Raw genomic sequence first — 21,954 nt, 5'->3', positions numbered from 1 at the left:
ATTTAAATTAATTAAGCAGTTCCAAAATAAATAATAATAATAATTTATCATTACAAGCTACTATATTTTACTGAATATTTTAATTAAGAAACCATAAACGTTTGAAGGACATCTGTGTCCCCTTAATATACTGCCTCATTGTATCAGTGTAATTTATGTAAAAATATTCAAAATTAATTCACTTTATTTAATCAAGATTTCTGATATCAATAAATTTAATACCACTTCTGCTAAAAGCCTTTTTTCGACTTTTTCTCTTTACTTCCCGAAATTCAGTCGTTTATACTTTTATCTTGTCTCACCGCGTTTTGGGAATTATACATTTATGCAAACGGTGTGTGACAAAGTTAAAATGTGCTCGGCGCAGATGTGTTTTGCTGAGAGAAAAGTGGCACGTCTTGAAACTCGCGAAGGGCTTTTCTCGCTCTGTTCTCGTCAGTCATGTTTTATTCATGCAAGTGCGTGAGAATATTAATTCGGTCCCCTGAGAAGGGCCTGCGTCGTCCGAACTTTGCATATACCACTCTCAGAAAAAGCTGCTGGCCAGGGGAAAAGGGGTTGAATTTTTGATTAAGTTGAAAGCAGAGATTATCCCTGCTGAAGTTATTTCAGCGCCCAAGATGCATCATTTCGGGCAGAAATTAAGATCTCTCTCAATTTACTCCACTCGTGTGCTCTTTTGTTTCCAGCGGAGTCAGCAGAATACTAATTGAAAGTGACTTCTTCACTTTTGCCACACTCAAATACAAAAGCGGCCTTTCGCTCTCTTCTGCGGAACGCGCGCGAACCCCCAGGGGAAGAAAGAAAGGCAGATTTCTGAATTCGTTCTCTCATTAAGTTGCGGGCGTGAGCGCGCAAATCGCCAGGGATGCATTCCGCTTTTTCGCCCCCAAAAAACCAATTTGCACCGAAAACCGCATCGAGAAAAGACGCATCCAAAATTAAACCACTCTCACGTATCAATGTAATTTTCGTAATTTTTAATACTAAAATTTTGAGAATGAAAATTATAAATAAGATTTATAATTTCATATTAATAACTAAAATTTAAGCTTTGTGCATTTTATTCATTTTTTGAGACTAAAAATCCTGAGCAAATAAAATAGTCAAAACAACAGAAACTTAGTCGTTATTTCAGTGGGGGTTTGGTTACTTAAAATATTTTATTGTATAGCTAATTTTTCATAACACAAAGACATTTTAAACAAAGATTTTTCATTGGGGTCCGGTTTTAATTGCGTAAGCATTTGTGATAGCATTAAAAAGGTACCCCACTGTGAATGGCTAATAATATTAAAATATTATTTCATTGTAGTATGAATTCAATTTTTATTTTTTATCTTCATTTATAAAATTACGCTGTGGAAAGTGTAGCTGATGCAAAATAATAAACCACCATAATTAATCTTTTTTCCATCCTTGATGTTTGCGATTTTTTTTTCATTTTATTGCAAGATGCGAGATAAAAATTTTAATTTTATTCTGCTTTTTATTTCAGCTGCTCAATTATTTATTTCAATAAATAACAAAAATTTCATATTTTTATATAAAACATTATAGTGGGCGAGACAAAAAATTTTATTATTACTTTCTTTAACAGCAAAAAGCTAATGGGAAATAATATCTGCACTAATTAACTGCAATTAAGTTTTTTTTTAAATTATATTAATTATTATTTGTAACTCATTATCAGCCGTGCGGTTTTAAATTTTGTGAACGTGACTCTTTTTCCTCAGCGTGACTCTTGACTCTTTTCATAATATTATATTATCCCATTATATGTGACAGGATAGCATAATTTATATTAAATTTATATCATACAGAGGATTTGTTTTATTTCCCCCTCCACATGCCGCGCTGCCCGGCCGGCAGCAACAAGGCAGCAACCTTGGCAGCAACTTCAGTCACAGTCACGATCTCAATCACATGGTGGTGCTTTGTTTACATTTTTCGGCCTCGCCAGTCATGAGTTAGTGGTGCTATTTTTCGAAGTCTAAGGAAACTTTGAGTTGAATTGGTAAGTCCTGAAACTTCTCAAAGTAATAATTACCGAGCAAATGCACTAATTACCACCGTAGTTGATTTAATTTGGTTTATATTCTCAATTATTTTGCCCCCTCTGCCAGTGGCCTTAGTTGGATTCTTCATTTTTTTTGCTTTTTGATTGGTTTAATCGGTTTAATTGTCGCAGGAGAAATGGCTTCAAACTCGCAAACGGTTAAGGACGAGGACTGGCGTCTGGAGCGGCAAAGCCTCGGCGACCAGTTGTGGTACATGTTTCAAAACAACATTTGCTCCGACGTTGAAATTTTGGTTCAGGGCGATAACACAGAAAAGGTGAGGCTAATGATTTTTTCTCTACTTAGTATGAATTTGATTTTTTTCACCAATGTCTATTCTTTTTCTATACATAGAGACGCCTGCTTTTATAAAATTTGTTATTAGGTGCTGAAGTGCCACAAAGTTGTAATTTCCCGGTTGTCCAAAGCAATGCAGATTCTGATGAGGGACGTCAGCGAAGTGACAGAGCTGGTCACTGTCCGCACCAAACACCCTCACGTGTTCCAAATAATTGTCAGGTACAATATTAAATGTGAACTTTATTTACATCAATATTATTGAGGAATTTTATTTCACAGGTACGCGTATACGGATTTGCTGAATTTGAATTCAATGGCGGACGCTTTGGAGGCGCACAAATTGGCCACTGCGTTCGACATGAGACGGGTTATTCAACTGTGCGAAAACTACATTTCATCGCATGTCAACAAGGACACTGTTTGGGAGCTGATGGACTACGCAAACAAAGGCTCGACTTTCATGACTTGGGCAAAATCGGTATGGGATTCTTTGAAAAAAATTAAAAGAAAAAAATTTTTTAAATCAATCATGAAAAAGTTATATTTTTTCAAATAAACTTAATTAGTTATTTTTTTATTTCTTTAAAATAATTTTATTTTCATTTTATTTTGTCTATAAAATTAAAATTTGTCTCGTAACGCTTTGAATTCTTTCTAGTTTTAAAACATTTAAAAATTTTAAATTTGATTAATTTAAAAATATTGCAATTTATTTTTCATGCTCTAATTCTAGGTCCTAGGCAAAAAAACCATGAACTGCCTGAATTCAAAAAACTTCGAAACCTGCAGTGTCAACACATTGCTCGCCCTGCTGAAAATGGAGCACTTGAACCTGGACTCGGAACTTTCGCTGGTGAAGGCCGTCATCAAGTGGGCCAAGCTCGCAAATGCAGACCAGGACTTGAGCCCAGACTTCTCCAAGGAGCTGCTTGGACCCTGCCTTGGCCAAATCAGATTCCTCACCCTGACCGCGGCCGAGTTCTCCGAACATGTTGCCAGATCTGGTTTGCTTAGCAGTGACGACTGCCTGGCCATTTTGGTAAACCTGGCCTCTCCTGGACAGATGGCGCTTCCGAACTGGATCTGCAAAAGCCAGGCCCAGAGGAAGAAACCTGGAAACCAACAACCGGAGAAAAGCAGGCCCGAAACGCCAAAACCTGCACCAGTGAAGATTAAGGTTTACTCCAAGAACAAGGAAAAATTTAGTCCTCAGGCCAAGAAAGAAAACAAGCCTGAAAAGGTCCAGCCTAAAGAGGTTAAGAAACCTTCTTCGTGTCCGTCTCGAGAAGAAACAAAATCAGAAAAACCTGTCCAGAATTACAAGATGCTTGTCTGCCGAAGGGACGTTGACCCTGAGTACCTCTTTCTGACCCAGAAACTGGAGGCCCCTACTGATGTCATCCTAAACTTCCAGCTGAGCAAAAATGCCACCCTCCTCGGTGTCCGAATGGTGTCGCAGACGAAAATATCCGACGACTCAGATGACCTGTCCTACAATGAGAGCATGCATGTCATGGTGAGAGACATGGAGGACAGCAACAGGCAGGTTGCCTACCAAACCTTCCACGGCGTGATTGGTTACGGCAGCGAGGTGGCCATCATGTTCACCACCCCTGGCAAACTCAAGGCTGGCGTTTGGTACTCAATGCGGGTCGTCATCAGGAGCCAGGGTTTCTATGAAAACCACTTCAGACCTAACCTGGTTGTCACCGAAGGCGTCAAGGCCGTCTTTAACAAGGATGGGGATTGCGCGCGCAGCGCCAACCCCCTCACTGCACTCGTACTCAAGTTGTGATTAACAATGTGTGACTTAATTCCAAGATAAATAATTGATCATATATACTCATTTACTACGTACATTTAATAAAATAAAAAACACATATTATTAATATAATGTGAAATGACTTTTGAAAAGCCTGTTTAATTTTTCCATAAATGTATTGACTAAATTGGAAAGAAAATAAAATAAAAACTTTGAAAGTTATAACTCCTATTTATGGTGATTTGAATTTAAAGTAGACTTTCTTGATGGGTTTGATGACTTTAAATTCAAATCACAATGAATCAACCCTCTACCGTGAAATTCTACGACAAAACTCCCATTAATGCTTGACGGATCTGTTAGCAAAAAAACTATCTAAAAAAACTAAATAACGTTATAAATTCGCCTTTAATTAATGTATCTAAAGGAAAATTAATTGAAGTGAATAAAAAATAAATTTGGAATTCTACTCAAAAACTCTTAACAAACCTGAAATTACAACATTATTTTAGTGATATATGTTTAAAAATTAAACTCGTACTTCAGTTTATATGCAACACGCAGTACGCTAGAGTGGTGCAGTAAGTCTACCTGCACGAATATTGAGGTAGGTCAACACAGCAAGCAGACGCCCTCTAACGCAGGGTGCGTTCCCTCGCTCATTCTCATTTGCTGTCTCTGCCGCTTTATATTTATCAAATTTTTTACGGTTCGGAGTGCCTAATTTTATACTTTCCACCTTGATATAAGGAAATGGAAGAAGAAAAACCAGAAGTCCAGCATTACAAGATGCTTGTCTGCCGAAGGGATGTTGACCCCGAAAATCTCTTCCTGCCCCAGAAGCTGGAGGCCCCTACTGACGTCGTCCTCAACTTCCAGCTGAGCAAAAACACCAGCCTCCTCGGTGTCCGGGTGGTGGCGCAGACCAAGGTGTCTGATGACTCGGACGACTTGGCCTACAATGAGGGCATGTACATCATGGTGACGGACACGGAGGACAGCAATCGGCAGGTCGTCCACCAAACCTTCCACGGTTTGGTCGGCTACGGCGGCGAGGTGGCCATCATGTTCACAACCCCCGGCGAACTCAGGGCCGGCGTTTGGTACTCGATGCGAATCGTCCTGAGGAGCCAGGGCTTCTATGAAAACCATTTCCGACCTAACCTGGTCGTCACTGAAGGCCTCAAGGCTGTCTTCAACAAGGACGAGGACTGCGCGCAAAGCGCCAATCCTCTCGCTGCACTCATACTCAAGTTGTCGTGACGAGATAATTATTAAATGTATAGAACATGAACCGCATTTTTAAAATAATTATTGATAAAAATAGGAAAAAAAAATATAAAAGCTAACCTTGTTTTAATTCACTTTCACTTTGAGATTGATCTTCTAAAACAATAGAATAAAATCTAGTACTGTAATAAACCACAATCAACATAAAAATAAATTTATCATAATTTAATTAAAGGCAAGTTAATATGATATTTTCAATTTAACAAAAAGATAAAAAATTTTGAACCAAATTTCCCTTAAAAAAACGAATTGAAATTGAAACATTATTAATTTGTTGAAACTCGCTTCAAGTTATGCAACACGCAGTACGCTCGAGTGGTGCAGTAAGTCTACCTGCACGAATGTTGAGGTAGGTCGACGCAGCATAAGACGCCCTCTGACGCAGAAAGCGTTCCCTCGATCCTCCTCGTCCCGCCTTCTTTTGTCTCTCTCCAGCTCCAGATGTGTTCTTGCCGCTTTTTATTGTTGTTTTTTCCACGGTCCGAGTGCCAAACTTCATAGTTTTCAGCGACCAACCAGCAGCCAACTAAATTCTGCTCACGTCTTCCATTCTTGCCGTGCCCTCAACAGTAGTCGATTGTTGACGTTGGCCCGAATGTGACCAACACTGCAACACATTTCGCAACACAAACGTCATTTCATCAGAAATCGTCTGCCAAAATTCATCCCCGTTGTCTCTCAAGAGAGGGTTCGATTGTCCCCTGCTGCTTGTGCAACACGTGTTGGGAAAAACTTCGGCCCATCTTTCCACTCTTCGGCACTCGGCCGAATTCTCTCAGGGCGACTTTCGGCCTCGGCGAGAGTTGTTTCGCTAAATTTGTGAAACTCATCTGTGGTCGTGGAACTGAATTTAACACCCCAAGTGAGTATGTATTATGGATTTTCATATATAATTTATAATTTCAATCAGAAATCAAGCAATTATTTAAGAATGATAAACATTGTAACTGAGAAATAATTATGTTTCACACCCGCGAACTTCTGATGGTCAATGATTTTTTGGTGGGAAAAAAGAGGCTAAGGAGTGAAAGGACTCCTTGCTATAGACAATGTATCAAGTTATTTTTGTGTTATTTTTAATTAAAATGTTTGAAATAATACAATTTGTAAATTATTCTGCCCTCGCTTTTTTTCAAATAATTTTTTAGTTTGTAAAGAATCAAACGGAGATTTTAGTGCCTGCTACCAACTTTCGCAATTATTTTTGGATCATTTTCTTCACGCATTAATTCGCAGGAGAAAGTTTTACTCCTATCAAAGAGCAACAGATCTAACAAGTTTTGAATGTTGAACTGCTTAACGATCTTAAATCTTAAAAAAAAGCCTCTCAACTTTGGAGTTTCATTTTTATTTTTATCGTTGGGACCATTATTAGATGAATAAACTAAATTAATTTAATTACTTCATTTTTATTGAAAATTTCATTTTTTTTTATGAAATCAATAAATTAATTTTTAAAATTTTCATGAATAAAATAGAGAAATAATTTATGATATGATAATTCATTAAAAAAAATGTAATAAATTATTTTAAATTTTACTCATGAACTTTTAGTAATTCTATGAACTCAATTTTGAAATAGAAAATGCCAAAATTTAATTATATTTTTAATATTTCGATATACAATTGGCTAAAATTTCAGCAGCCACGTTTCGCTTCATATCCTTGAGCGTGTATAATAAATTATCATATTTGCCACGCCATCACTGACTATAAAAAAGTGAATGTGCACGAAATGAATTTAAAAACTTGGCCAACCGGAAACATAAAGACTTCATATTCAAAAACAATGAAACGATGAACCCTTGAAATATTGAAAAAATTGAAATCTCAATAAAAGTGCAAAAAGTTGAAAATTTTCCTATTTATTATTTTGATCTTCAAATAAATAATAATTAAAAGCAACGATTTTATGTGAACGTGGTTTATTTCAAAATTTGGCACTGTTGCATTTTGAATTTTACAAAATTCAATAATCATTTTAAATGTAGAAAGAAATTTAGGAAATTATTGTTGCAAATTAGATAAAAATCGACAACAACATGTTATTTTAAGAAATTAATATTATTACATCATTTTTACAAAATTAGTCACAGACCAAAACTAATTTTAAGAAATCTAGATGACACATAATGTAATGGGACAAGTGAGTGCGCCACACATGTTTATCCCCCACCATGATTTTTTTTATCTGTCACTTCCGCAGTTGAAAGTTTTTCGACCATGAATATCAAAGTGATCAAAATCCTCTTGTTTTTTCTTTTTGACCGGCTTTTGAATTCGTAACAAATTAATTTATCATGCATTTTGTTAAGCTAAAATGAAATTGACTGCATTTTTCGTTTATTAAAAATTGATGGTTTAATTTTCTTGACTTTGTTTCAGGGGAATTTCTGCACCGGCTTGACTTCAAAGTTTCAATCTGCCGTTTGGCAAAAGAAAAGCTCCACCGTATAATTTAATTAAAAACTTCGTCGGAGTGAGAGAGACTGGTTGTCGACTACACCAGGTTAGAAATGATAGTTTATAATGAAAAATAATTAAGATGGGCAGACATGATAGCCTTTTTGTTAAAAAAAATTAAAGTGGCAACTTCAAAGAGAGCGCTTGTTAACTACTCCATACCTGCATGCTTTGACAAAGACAAAGAGGCATTTGGCAGACGGATGAAAATTGAGTGTGGTCAGTGCGGTCGTGTCCCTTTTGTCGCTCAATTTTGTTCGCCACTTTTGACTTTTTGGCCTTTTGAAGGCGCAAATTTATCTTCAGTAAAGTTTTTCAAAGGTGACTGACATTTTAATCAAATGATTTTTTTGTATTGCTTACTATTTTATTTTAATTTGTTGAGAAAGTAAGACTTTTAATTAAAAAATCTAGTAATTTTTATTTTGAAAATATCTATAAAAATCAATAACTAAAATATTTTATTAAATAAATGCACTCAACTTTGCAACGTATAAGTATCGAAATAGAGAACATTTTGATCGAGTGGGGCACAACGACGCACCAGGTGTAATGCGTGATGTTGGCAGCTGCAACCTCAGCGCTTTTGTCTGCATTTAAAAAGGGAGTCGGAGGGATTTTTTTATATCTTCAGAAAATAATAATTCAAGAATAAATATGCTATTTTTCTTAGTAAATATAAGAGATATTTCAATACAAACGATGATTCAAAATTTACGTTACATAATTCCTTGATGCTTATTTTTTTTTCAATTTTACTTTAATTTTGTCGCCACTAATCGAATTAGTATTTGTTCCGTGTAAAATAACAAGAAAATTTGTTTCGGCTGAAGTCCATGGGTCAAAGGCTATCTTTCGCCAGCAATTTATTTAATTTCATTTGACACACACATCAGAGAATAAGTCATACAATGTGGGTTTTTTTGCAGATTATGGCTGGAAACCAACGCATCAAGATGGATTGGCGCCGAGAACACAGCACTTTGGCCGACCAGCTCTGGTTCATGTGCGAAAAGGAGCTGCGGACCGACATGGTAGTCACCGTGTCCGACGGGAAACATTCAAAGGTCGGATAATTTTTTTTATTTAATGTGTGTGTTTTAATTTATTTACTGCAGGCCTTCAAGTGCCACCAGATGATCATGATGAGACTCAGCACTGTTATTGACAACATGATTGAGAATGCCCATCGTGAGCCTGGCATTGGTTGCTACATCAGCATCTCTTCCTTAGACCCAGCTCTCTTCCCTCTCATCCTCAGGTGAGTCAAAATTTCAAGATTGCTTGCCTTTCGTAAGGTTCAAACATTTAAAATTCAAATGAATTTTTTTTATAACAAATCTTGGTTTTAATGGTGTTACCAGATTCTGAATTTTCCTTTTTACGTGGATAAAAGAAAATAAATAACAATTTTTCTGCGTGAATTTGTGTTTAGATTTGCTTACACTGATGAAGTCCGTCTGGAGACCATTCATGAGGCTCTTTTGCTGCGTAGCATCAGCAAGAAGTATGAAATCATGAAGCTGGGAATGATTTGTGAAAAGTACATCAGCAACAACTTGGATGAGGACACTATCTGGGAAATTATGGACGAACCCATGCGTGGACCAACTATGAATTCCAAGCTTCGTTGGGTAAATCGATCTTTAATGATAAAATATTTCATTCTTAATTGTGAATGAAGACAATTTTTTATTGATTACATTAAAATCAATTAAAATCGTTATAAAAAAGAAATCATTCAATAGTAAATTTTTTGCTTTTTCTTGCCATTGAAGTAAAAATTTCACTATTTGAAAAATATAAAATAATTTTAATCCCTTCAATCCCTAACACTGATTTTTTTTTTAATTTTCAGTACTTGGGCCAGAACACCTCTAGATGTGTCAAGTCGCGCCAATTTGTGAACTGCAATCAGTCGAGCTTGGCCGAACTGCTGTCCATGACGCATCTGAACATTGAAAATGAGCTGGAGCTGGTGAGGGCCGTGCTCAAGTGGGCCGACGTCAAGAACAACGGCCAGCCACTGAATCCTTCAATCTCTCAGCGCCTTCTGGGCCAGTGCTTGCCTCATCTTAGATTTCTCGCCCTCTCCGCTACTGATTTTTCAAACTTCGTCGCCAAGTCTGGGCTGCTGACCAGCGAGGAAAGTCTGGCCATCCTGGTCAATCTGACTTGTCCGGGACAGATGTCAATTCCGGACACTGTTTGCAGGAACTCTGCTGCCAGAGGCAAACCTGGATCGCCTGTCCCTGTAGAATCGGACGAATCTCAGGAGGGCAGTTGGCTGAATGCAAACTGGAGGGAAGGAGGACAAGAGGTGGATAGTGTGGTCAAAGAAGAGGAGACAGTGCAGGAGGATTGGGTCACCGTAGAGGCCAAGAAGAAGCAGAAAGGTCAAAAGACACCTGATTTAGAGAGGAGCACCAGTTTTTCCTCCTTGCATATAAATGAGTAAGTTTTGACAAAAATTTATTGAAATGTTTGAATTTTAATTTGCTTGAATCCAGGTTGGCCAAATTGGACTTGCAGACAAATGTTCCGCCGCCCAAGAGGAACATCAACAACATCTTCAGCCAGCAACCGAGGCAACCTTCCATTGTTCAGCCGGGAGAAAAGCTGCACAGAATGAATCTGATGAGGATGACAATGCCGACGATGACCTCGTACACTCAGGATGTTACTGCCCCCTTGGAAGTGCCCATCGAGTTCAAACTGAACAAGACGATCTACCTCGTCGGCATAAAAACCATGAGCCAAGTCAACAAGAGTGACGCCACCATGACTGTGTACCGTGAAAGCATTTACATCAATATTTTCACTGCTGAGGAAGGCAAGCACTTTTATGGGCAGCTGTTCGAGGACATGATCGAGTACGGCCCCAGCACCGTGGACATCATGTTCAAACGGCCTGTCACGATCAAGGCCGACCGCAGATACCAGATGAGGCTGAGCTTCAAGGCTGAAGGCAACTACGTCAGCCAGTGCAGAAATACAACTGTCTATGGGCCGAGGGACATCACGGCCTATTTCTACGGCATTGAGCAGAACCCTGGCAAAGGGTTGCTGCACTCGTTGATCATCGATTGCGCCTAAAAGGGTAAACAACATCTTTGATGGAAAACGTTATATTTTTCCCAGCCCTATCAAAGTTTAATTTCTCAAGAGTCAATTGAGCCTAGATAAGATCAAAGTGTCACAAATTTATGCAGTGCTATAATTTTTTTCCGATTTGGAATTTAACTCAACGTAGGTGTATTTTTTTACTATAAATCGTATAATGATTAAAATTTAGCTTGTCGATTTCATGCCGATTTCATGCCCTTTCTGAAATAATTTTATTTGCTTTTTGCAATTGGCATGAAAAATTACTCTCAATGAAAATTATTTTATGTTTTCTTCTGCAAGATATTATGTGTCACTCGTAAATTTTTTAAACACGAGTATTATAATAATAGTTATTTTGTGTTGAGATTACATTAATTGCATTATATCGTAAAGTGGAATTAGTTTGGTTCAAATTATTGATATACCACCATTATTTATGGTTGCCTACCCCAGCAACAACAGTATAATTTACCGACTGCTTTCCTCCCACTGATTATTGATTTCGTAAATTAGAAGCCACCAAGATTGGATGAGGTGGACTGATTTGTAAAATCCTCACTGATTTGAAATTCAAAATGCCCATAACACCTATTTGAAATGTCCTGAATTAAAATAAACCACGATTTTCATTTTTTTAATGGAAATATTTTCAACGTTTTGTTGCACAGCCAAAGAAAAGAAATTATAAACGTCTTAATTTAATTTGTATGATTTTAGAGTTTTGCAGATGGTGCTCATAAAATTAAAATTTCCTATGCAGTTTCAAAGTTTTGAGATTTTTTAGATATTTAATTATCTTTCTATCCGTGAATGCAACTAAATTCGTGCGAGTTTTATGGGCAAAGTTGTGGGAAAAATATTTTCCTGTTCATAAACTGCTCAAAATCCAAGCCATTGATTGCTTGTCCGTTTCGCACTAATTCCGCCTTAAAACAGTACGGGTGCCCATTTGCCTTGAATGAGAAAGGCTCTTAAAGAGAAACGCACCGTCTTACAAACATAATAATTCCCCTCTGCAAAAGTACAAGTCGGTATACAATCAGCGCCGTCTTTGTTGGGATTTGGGTGTTTGCGCTCACTCGGTGGGTCTCGGCAGCCTTGCTATGAATGTAGGGGATGTTTTTATGGGGCGGCTCGGCTGATTTATAGCCTTTGCTGGATCGCGACGTGCTGCTGGGGCGCGCGTGAATGAAGGAAAAGAGCGACTGCTGAACGCGAAAAAAGCTGCAGCAAAGGCAACTTTATCTATCCATCTCTGATCCGTTTGTTTGCATCCACAGTACATAAATAAAAATAAGAATAAAAGGCGGGGCGGATCAGATTTGCATCGTCCGGCCGTAAAGCAGCAGCTGCCCGACCGGACACATTATTTTTCCATTTCACCCTTTTCATATTTTATATGCGCTTGGCGTGCTCTCTTTCGAGAAAAGGAAGTTATAAACGTACTCTATTTTCATACAAAAGTCTTTTTGCAAGAAAATGTGCAAGACTTTCTGCATCGCTGAAGATTTTAACTTCTATATTGCCAAAGGAGTTTATTATTATTTTGAATAGAAGCGCATCCTTACACAAAGATGGATTTATTCGAGTATCTTCCAATAGAAGGAAAATTTATTTTTACTCATAACATTGTAAACCAAACATAAAATAAATGTATCTTTATTTCTACAAGGATCTGATTAAATTTTTTTTACGTGAATTGCTTCAATGTATTTATATCTCTTTTAACACACATAATTGTAACAGTAAGGAAATCAGAAAGAAAAAAATTTCTTGTCTTGCGCATTTAATTACTCTCACTATTTGTAAACTTGATGTATTAATGGTAATAATTAATAAATAAAATTTTGTACTTCTCCATTAAAAATATTGTTTCTTAAAAAAAAAATCCTTAAAATAGTCTTGAGAATTAAAAAAAACGGCTGTGAAATTTGCCCTATAAAAATAGTAATAGTTTTGTTTAGATACCATTTAAAATCTAGCCTCGTCTAGCCTAAAGTGGAGAAATTGAGGAAAAATGTTTACATGGAGCTTATAGGAAATAAGTTCAGCAAACATTATTCTCTGTGTAAATATCACAATCCCATTTCTCATTAAAACTTCCAAATTTCAATAAAACTAATTGAAAAAGTTTGCCACTTCTGCATTAAGCTCTTTATATATAGCGTATTTTTTTTTTGCGATTACTTGAAAAAATTCCCTCCTCATATCCGATCATAAAAGTAAACCATAGCAAAAGTTGAGCTCAGCAAATTCATTTTCAGAATGAGAAGTGTACATATTTGCATACAGAGAGCTCGCTCATGTTTGAATAAAAACAGAGCGGAAAATATGCATTTTATAATATGCTGGACAACCAAAGATTGAGTCCATCTCGCGAGAGAATAAACAGTGAAGAGTGCCGAGCCAGCGAGGGAGAGATTATCCCTGGTGCTGACGCGGGGCAGATTCGTTTGGCCGTGAATCTGGGCGAGAAACGCAAAAGCAACCGAGCGAAATCAAATAATTTACGAGAGAACTGACAAACGTTTTGGAAAACAACAATCTCTGCCGGTTACTTGCGCATTTTGACAGGCCAAGCGCCACCCTCGTCAGAAATAACGACAGCACTTGTATCGCCGCATGTGTGTGTCAAAAGTTAATTAAATCCCAGAGAGGCACTTCGTGTGGTTGCTCTCGGCCAGAATTATCATATCATCTGCACGGATGAACGGCTTGATTCAATCACGAGAGCAGACAACAAGGGTTTCCATAATCAAAGTAGAGATGTGATGCACATAAAATACATACCAAATTAATATATTATGTATATTCATGGCTTTTCAAATAATGAAATTGTATAAATTTAAAAAAAATATATAAATTATAATTTTTAAAGAAAATTTACCAAAAAATGAGACTACAGAAAGGAGTATGAATAATCTTAAAAAAAATGATAGTGCGTGCGAAGCCCTTCAAAGTCGGTTTCAGTGTGTTTCATTGTTACAATTTATTTGAATTAAAAGTAATTTGTAATGTTTGTATAAAAAGCCTACAGAATTTGAAGAGCATTTTTGGAATCCTTTCATTAATTTTTTTATTTTGTATGGACTGAATTACGGCAGGGTTGCTTTTTCTTTGGTTATAGATAACATAAATCGTTTAAAAAAAATCAACCACTTTGTTGAGACACTAAACAAATTGACAATAGTCTGTGCGTGTGTGTATCAAGGTTCTTCTTATTTTAACCTTTTTGCTCCCTGCCCTCTTTATATACACGTGCGCGAGAGACCCCATTCTTTCACTCTAGTTTGCACACAGTGGGACGCGAAACTTTGCGAATTTACTGCCCAGGAGATTGCGCTTTTGAATAAAACGGCTGCAAATTTACACGAGTTGTAATTCACAGAGTGAGTGGAATTGCACGAGACTGGGCCTTTTCCCAGTGGAAAATGCAAATTCAAACTTTATCAAAGGACTGTAGAATTTTAATGGTCCATAAATATTTCCCTGTATGTTCAAAGTTTGTAATATATCTTCATTTGAATTTTCCATCTCAATCTTAAAGTAAATTAAATTGATACTACTTAAGATTAAAAAAGATTTATATTCGCTGAAATGTTTAGTGCATTTGACTGAAGTCTGGTGAGGACTTCTCTCTGTCAGCACGTCTCACAATAGAAATAAAATCGTAAAACAAACGGTCAGCAAATCTTGACACGTCATAAAGTGCGCTTTTTGTCCGCAGCTAATTTAGAGGCTGCGCAAGGAGGAAAACTGCCATCACTTTTTTACGGCCACTGCGAATTCGGTCTCGATTACGGAGCACAACCATAAAATGCACACCCTAGGTGACAGCCTGTTGAGTTTTGGGTTTTGGCCGGCCATTCTCTTTCGTGACGCGCCTTGAACAAACATCGCTTTTGATTGGAAAATGCAAAATTCTCATCTTTTTTACTGTCACAATAGTAGTACAGATTTCGTAAAAAAAATTTAAAAATCCAAGATGAAAATAACAAATAGAAAAATAATCAGTCTTGCTATTAATCGACGCTACTCCTGAAGGTCTTAAAAGGAAATATTTAATTGATGAATTAATTTAATATCAATTTAATGTAAATTCATAAGGATTTTTGTTTCACACACAAAATATTCATAAATCCATTATGGCAAAAGAAAAATCCAAACAAATATATTTCACTGATTTGTATATCAACAAAATATTCGATCAAATGATGTCTTTTTAGCCGCAGGAAAAGAAACAAAAAGAGCTGTATGCTGCAAACTTGGTCTTTGTGTCTCGTCTGCCATTGGCGTTCTTGTCGTGCAGATAATAAACCGATAAAAGTCGTACGCAACCCAAAAGCCACTTTTGCTCCGTCTCTGCACGACAAAAGGGAATTCGCCTTCTTATCTCAGCGGAAAGGAATTTTAGCTCTCTTCGATTCAAAACTCCGCCGCCTCGAGTGCGTTTTAGATTCACCTTTCATGCAAACGTGCGTCTGACTTATTCATGGCCCAGCCAAGAAAAAAAATGAATCTAACATGAGGATCATAATGTGTGTGTCTGGTGGCAATCTTGATCAAAAGAATTTCCTCTTAATTGGCTCATTAATCAAGAGGGTTAAACGTAGGCCGATTTCATTATGAAATGCTGGTGGCAGAAGGTTCTTTTCTCCGCGCGCGAGTGCTGGACAATTAAAAGGATGTTCTCCCCGGAACAAAGGGAGCTAGCTAGCGGAACAATCTCTCTCTCTCTCTGCAGCCCCAACTAATTACTCAAAAGAGCAGACATACTTTAATGCCACCGAGGAAATTAATCAGAAAAGTCCCTTTGCTCTCTACTCGGAACGCAAAGTTTCCCTTAATTAGGGAAAGTGGGATTACATTTATTTTCCAAAAGCAGATCTACTTTCATTTTTTACCCTTCAAAATTAACCCTTCAAACTTTTGCAACATTAAAAGCTCTGTGGCACTCTGTAGTATCTACACTGACGAGGAGGGTTAGTAAATTATTTCAAGGTAAAGGCACCCTATGATTTTATTATTCTTAATTTTTGTTATTTTTAGTAAGATCTATTCAGTACAAAAATTTGATGAATCGCATAAAAGATGAATTAAAATTTTTTTATTAAATTAGCTCCCAATTTCTCAACAGAAATCACCAAAAAAAATTTGTTCTTAACAAAGTCATCAAAATTAAGGGATGAAAATTTTTGTTTCTCTATATTTTGCTGTTTGTTATGAAATTTGTCTGAAATTGCATTCTGTAATCTCTTTATTCCGTCTTTCTTTGAATTTTTCAATAACAGGCAGGTTGTTTAAATTTATTATGTTTAAACTATGTCATTAATAAATGAGATAATTCATTATTTTGAGGATTTAATGAAGCGATAATTTAATTAATTGGAGTGAAAATCTGTGGTGGTATTGGCGAGCACAATCAATGAGGCGCCGCGTCATTTTTTGTTTGTCTCTCGCAAACAATGCCCATTTGGCTGCTTTGTTTCTGATTTTAACGAGAGAGGGGGAGAGAGAAACCGTCGCCTCGTTCGAGCGAGCGACGAGCGCGCATCGTCGTGCTTTTTAATTGGGCTCTCATCGTCGTGATCCTACAGTCCTGGAACATTCATTGAATGCCAACTGCTTGTTCAAGAGACCGCAGCACGCAGCAGAGTCACAGACTCGTCAGCACAAATTCACCAGCATTCATTTTTGTAAAAAAATCAAGTATATCATGCAACTTTACTCTTTGAACGTCAAGTTTGGTAATTAGTTTGGTATATTAAAATTTTTGTATACTTTAATCAGGAAACAACGTAAATTTTTTTAATTAATTTTGCGACTGAACGATTACTTGCTCCACAAATAAGAATTTTGCAATATTTACTCCAAATTTTGCAATATTTTTTATTCAACTTTTAAGATATTTAGGGAAATTGGATCATTACATTGATTATCTGAAAATTAAAAGTATAAAAAATTTAAAGTAGGTCAATTTTCCAAAACTGCTCTCATACTGATAGTCAGTTCGGAGAGGATTGTTCGTCGTCTCATTGTGCAAAAATCGTAAAGCGAAAAGCATCGCCCTGCTGTCGCAAAAGCCAAAGGTCAAATTTCTGGGGTAACTTTGAATGCCCTACATATAAAAAGTAATAGATTTTTTGCACTCACAGCTTTCGATCTTCATGGCGCACTGCTGGGTGTCGTGAGGGTAGCTCTTGAAGTTCATCGCACACGACAAGATGAGGGTGAGCCTGCAATTAAAATTCAGCACCAATTACCGAGAGGAGAGCGAGACGAGCTCTGAATTATGACGGACTGCCGCTCGCTGGCCATCAATTAACCCTCACACGCCGCCAGAATAAATGGACCGGGGGCGCAATGTTGCAGGGTCGGATCATTGATGCGAGTGGTAATTTAAAGAGAAGGAGCAGTGAAAGCGAGGAGCGCGGGCCGGGCAAAATAATTGGAAAAGCCCTTCACTCGGAAAGGGTTTCTTTCAAAGGAGGCAAAACCGCCGCGAACGGCACAAAGAAGACACGTCATAATGTTAATAATCAAAGTTTATGAGAGAGCTTTTGTTCGTAATTTTCAAAATTATTATGTTTTCCTGCAGAAAATTTTGAAAATCTTACATATCAAATGAATTCAGTTATTTTAATTAATATTCTCTTGCATAAAAATTTTTGATTTCTTTTTTTCATGCTTGAATTTAATTTCAGCAAATTTTTCTCACTTTGATTTTATTCATCGTTTGACCAAATTTGAAATAATGAAAGCAGCTTCTTTCTTTCTTATTTATTTTTACGTAATATAGGAGAGACACTAATTTAAAATTGCATCCATCTAACTATAGCCCTTTATGAAAGTCATTTGCTTCTGTCAAAAATTCATTAGCTTCACGTTTTTAATTCAAGTATTTCTACCTGTTTGAAAGTATTGTAGTACAATAATTATTGCGTAGTATTTTCTAAAATAAAAAAAAAAAAATGGAAAATTGCACTTAGAAAATAAATTTTTTTTATCCAACATGCGCACATTTTTTTAAGTAAAATTATTCAGATATCTGTGACTTGATTGCGAGAGATAATTTAATCGATGTATGCAACGTGCAAAACAAGCGTGTCGAGCAGATTGCATATAATTCAAAACTAACAACTTAGATGGAAGGGACAATAATTAATAATTACGTGCATTCAGGCTAATGCAGCCCCCGAGCAAAACTACTTTCGAGTGCCGGCGGTGTTAGCAGAGCGATTAAATTACCCTAGCGTGGTGCTAGCTGATGACGGGGTGACCCACACAAGCACCTTGCTCTGCATAATCACGGTGGTAACAGGGGTGCTTTCCGCAGCACTTTGAGACGAGCTTCCATGGTTTCAAAAAGATTTTATTTTTAAACAAAACGTGTCTCATCACAAAGAGTGGAGAATTATTCACACACGCCTGGAAAGTTGAAAGCACTTGGCTTTTTGAAGCGAGCCAAAGTCAACAAAGCGAGTGGAATTTTCGTCACGACGCGTAACTCTCCTGAAAATAATTTGTCGCTTTCGCACGGTGGCACTCGATTTGAAATTCTAAATTATTACACGGAAGGGCTGATTACGAGTAATTAGCAAACAAATTAGCATACGGATGTTGACCCCTTGTTTCAACTTGAAGTGCAGACAAACTTTCAAGGGTATATTAAAATTTACTTTTAATTCGGAAATTTTAATTAGAAAACTTGGGCAAACTACTTGGCTCTAATTAACTCTAATTAAAGCACGAATCCACACAAGGTGAAGACGTCGCACTGCGGCTTTGAGATAAATTTAAACTTTAGCAATAATTGGATGGAGAGGAGTTTAATAAGAGACTTAATTGAAACCTGTGAATTTACCATTGCAAATAAAACGTTTGCAATTACAACAAACACGATTTGATGTTTAGTAGATGTTATATTTATTTTTACTGTCGAAAGGGTTAATTTTAGTTTTTTTCTTAATTCACTCAAAAATTAAACTAGTATTTGTAAATCGTTATTATATTGATATTTCAAAATTTCATTCAGTTTTTAAGCTTTTTATCAATACTATTTATTATATCTGTACTACTTTTCACCTTTTTAAAATTAAATTGCATTTTTGAACTTACTTGACCATGTAAAGAATGGTCTTGTCCTGGTAGAGCCAGATGTAGTGATTTGGCACGGTCATTTCCTGGAAGGTCACCTTTTTGGCATTCTTGAAGAAGCTGTCGGGCCGCCACATGAGTTTGAGCCAACTGACGGGAAGCAGCCGGTACTCGGAAGTCATGTTGTCTGGAAGACGGAGGCGCGAGTCTTTCCAACTTTGCGCGAAAAATATGTCAGCTGCGAACGTCTGCAACAAGTAACAAATCCTTTAGGAAAAAACTTTTAATTACCAACATTTTGTTTTACTGTATTATTTTTTATTTAATTTCTTAACCTAGACAAAAGAAATTTAATTTAAAAAAGGTTTAAAAAAAAATAGCTAACTCTAACTAAAATATCCATAATTTGAAAATATTATGGGTTTGGTTTAGCTGAATTTTATAAAATAATATAATTACAAACTTTTATGTATTTATTTCCTCTTATTTTAAATTGGCTTGGTTTGAATTATTCATTTTGTAGCTTTTTCCACTCGTTTGTTTGGCTAGCCAATTTGCGCGGTTTGCTTGAAGCGGAAATTTGGAGCTGTGGAAAGAAAAACAGGTCCCCAGTCACCGACGAATTGGGGAAAATTCTATTTTCGCCTTTGCTCTATCGAATCAAAAACGATAAGTAAAAGCAGCTGAGTGGCCCTCCCGTCGTTACTAAAGATACATCCGACGTTCTCGAGACTCAACAGATGCTCGCTGGGGATCTCGAGCAGGAAAAAGCGGCTCAAATAAATTCGAAACTGCGGAGGTGGAGGACTTACTTTTCTCTTCTCAAGAAAAACACCACTTTGTCTCGCACGGCCAACTCGAAATAATGGAATTCCGGCCGATAAATTAAATTTTGAGGTCGCTCCCTGTTTTTAAATCGCATGCATAAAACTAGAGAGGGCGCAAACTTTTCTCATTTGCCACCATTAATTCAGGCAAGAAAGGCGAACACGCTCTGCTGGATGGGGAGGACCCTCTCTACCTCTACTTGTCTCACACGCACATGAGAGAGACGACGGCGAAAGGTCAAAGTTTTGAAGAGACATACTTCCTGCCTTTTCGGCTCTCTTGACCGCAGAGAGGAATTTCCATCAAGAGATAAATATGTCAAAGCTAATTAAATGTATCCAGATTTTCTTTGAAGAACGCAAATAACGAATTTTGTGGCGGCCTAAGTATCATTTTGGTTAACCAAAATTAATTAATAAAGGCATAAAGTCTCAAGTTTTCAAAGGGCGCGAAAGTTTTGGGTCGGCTTAATTAAACCGCAGGGGAAATTTACACTTGAAGTGTAATGAAAATTTTTAAACAAACAGCAAATGGGATTTCCTAGAATAATTTTGCTAAAAATTAACTAAAAAATGTAAAATGAAATGTGTTATGAAATGGTTTTCAAAGAATAATTACAATTATACCAAAATTTGAGACGAAATCTGTTCCTTGTGCCTTCTTTTTTCTGATTCGACTCATTTGGATTCCGGTCACGAATCTTCTTTTCCTACAGAACCGAGAGACAGGTTTGAAAGGTGGTCGAAGTCGGTGGGAGCAAATCTCTCGGGTATTTTTTATTTTAAACAGAGAAAACAAACGGCTCGTTTTTCCAAAAAGGGGGAGAATTGACAGCTTCGTCAGACAAACTGCGTTGACACAATTGATATTTCGCTTCACTTGCTCCCTCATCGCATTATGCAAAGCAGAAGGGCTCTTTCTCACGACACCAGACATTTTTCTCTTTTTATCTCGCGTCACAAACTCGATAAGTTAATTTCGTCACTGTTTGTGCACTCGAGACTCTTTTCCGCGAATGCAGACACCGAATTGTGATCCACCTTTTTTGTCACAAAATGTCACTCTTGTTTCGCTAAAAAAATGTCCAGCTTGACATGTAAAGTGAGATTTTTAATTGAACATTCTGATCCAACTTAACTTCTAAAGAGATTTGGCGTCAGATTACAAAGCTGAAGCATTATTGAAAGTTCATGAATGTTATTAAATAAAGTCTGTGTATTTTTGGTATTGAATTGAGCTACTCGTTGAAGGAAAACATTTAATTGAAAATTCCTCATTTTAATTTTCTTTGAGACACATGACTTTCATATTTTAATTTAACGTAATCCTGAGAAATTTAATGTTCCGTCAGCTATTTTACTCTAATACATATCAGTTAATTTTCAGTCATGCGATATTCTAAATCGTCTTGGAAGTTATAGAAAATCAAAATTGAATTAATTTAAGGTATTTATATGTTCTGGTATTTCCTTACAAGTTTTTACATTCAAAGCAAAAATATAGCTGCCGCTACCTCCACCAATTTTTCCAATAGTCTAAAAACCATTCAAATTTTTACAAATCACACACATCTATCAAAATATTCAATATGATTTCAATTCTTAAAATGAGCAAAAACTCATTGTAGAAATTAAATAATATATTTTGATGGGAATTTTGCAGGTTAATAGACTACTATTTTTGGAGGAAAACATTTTTGCTCGGAATCCTCTTTTTCAATATCTTTTATCTTATCGCATATGAAATATTTTCTTAAAAAATCTAGCAAATTTTTGTTCAGAATTCGTATTTGAATTGATTTGATAATTTCTATCGTTGTAGGTATTGTAGCTTTTTGTAGGGTTTTTATTTGACATTTTTCCAAACACGGAAAATACATAAAAATAACAAGCATTGGGCCTGAAAAACAACAGATAATGTAAACAGCGTGTGGTGTTTTTATTTATTAAGTGAATATATTTTTTTTTTTTGCGAAAGCGCGAGATTTATTTATTTTTGTTTGCGAAACAGAGCCGCTTTTTCCCTCGACGCCAAAACTTTTAAATT

The 21,954-nt window shown here is 36.5% G+C and overlaps 3 protein-coding genes across 5 annotated transcripts in view; 2 read left to right on the top strand and 1 right to left on the bottom strand.

Annotated features, from left to right (window-relative positions):
• The window catches only part of LOC132192432 (glycine receptor subunit alpha-2-like), a 96,790-nt gene that overhangs the window by 10,908 nt on the left and 63,928 nt on the right, over window positions 1-21,954 (bottom strand). For both annotated transcript variants that reach the window (XM_059612395.1, XM_059612396.1), the window contains exons 5-6: window positions 19,102-19,328; window positions 17,137-17,219 (exon numbers count right to left, since the gene is read on the bottom strand). In XM_059612395.1, the coding sequence (XP_059468378.1) occupies window positions 17,137-17,219; window positions 19,102-19,328 (310 nt within the window). The remainder of the gene's footprint in view (window positions 1-17,136; window positions 17,220-19,101; window positions 19,329-21,954) is intronic.
• On the top strand, window positions 1,899-4,553 carry LOC132192411 (uncharacterized). Its single transcript, XM_059612370.1, has 5 exons — window positions 1,899-2,017; window positions 2,192-2,337; window positions 2,446-2,579; window positions 2,640-2,838; window positions 3,094-4,553. The coding sequence occupies exons 2-5, from the start codon at window positions 2,197-2,199 to the stop codon at window positions 4,153-4,155; spliced, it is 1,536 nt and encodes a 511-aa protein (XP_059468353.1). The 5' UTR covers window positions 1,899-2,017; window positions 2,192-2,196; the 3' UTR covers window positions 4,156-4,553.
• Window positions 5,818-11,942, top strand: LOC132192410 (kelch-like protein 41). Of its 2 annotated transcripts, none has more exons than XM_059612368.1 (7): window positions 5,818-6,274; window positions 7,798-7,921; window positions 8,805-8,942; window positions 8,994-9,136; window positions 9,311-9,509; window positions 9,734-10,329; window positions 10,386-11,942. In XM_059612368.1, exons 3-7 carry the CDS (start codon window positions 8,808-8,810, stop codon window positions 10,969-10,971), a joined length of 1,659 nt encoding a protein of 552 aa, XP_059468351.1. In that variant the 5' UTR covers window positions 5,818-6,274; window positions 7,798-7,921; window positions 8,805-8,807; the 3' UTR covers window positions 10,972-11,942. The 2 variants fall into 2 exon arrangements, with proteins under 2 accessions (XP_059468351.1, XP_059468352.1); XM_059612369.1 differs by having other exon boundaries at window positions 5,818-6,278.

This window comes from Neocloeon triangulifer, unplaced genomic scaffold, assembly GCF_031216515.1.
Source record: "Neocloeon triangulifer isolate White Clay Creek 2 clone unplaced genomic scaffold, ASM3121651v1 ptg000003l, whole genome shotgun sequence".
NCBI classification, from domain to species: domain Eukaryota; kingdom Metazoa; phylum Arthropoda; class Insecta; order Ephemeroptera; family Baetidae; genus Neocloeon; species Neocloeon triangulifer.
Note: the sequence above shows the minus strand (reverse complement) of the source record. Positions and strands in the feature narration are given on the sequence as shown.

Coding starts and splice junctions, on each gene's coding strand:
- LOC132192411 (XM_059612370.1), top strand. CDS start 2,197: ATGGCTTCAAACTCGCAAACGGTTAAGGACGAGGACTGGCGTCTGGAG. Junction 2,580..2,639: donor GTGTTCCAAATAATTGTCAG/GTACAATATTAA, acceptor TTTATTTCACAG/GTACGCGTATACGGATTTGC. Junction 2,839..3,093: donor TCATGACTTGGGCAAAATCG/GTATGGGATTCT, acceptor CTCTAATTCTAG/GTCCTAGGCAAAAAAACCAT.
- LOC132192410 (XM_059612368.1), top strand. CDS start 8,808: ATGGCTGGAAACCAACGCATCAAGATGGATTGGCGCCGAGAACACAGC. Junction 9,137..9,310: donor CTCTTCCCTCTCATCCTCAG/GTGAGTCAAAAT, acceptor ATTTGTGTTTAG/ATTTGCTTACACTGATGAAG. Junction 9,510..9,733: donor TGAATTCCAAGCTTCGTTGG/GTAAATCGATCT, acceptor TTTAATTTTCAG/TACTTGGGCCAGAACACCTC.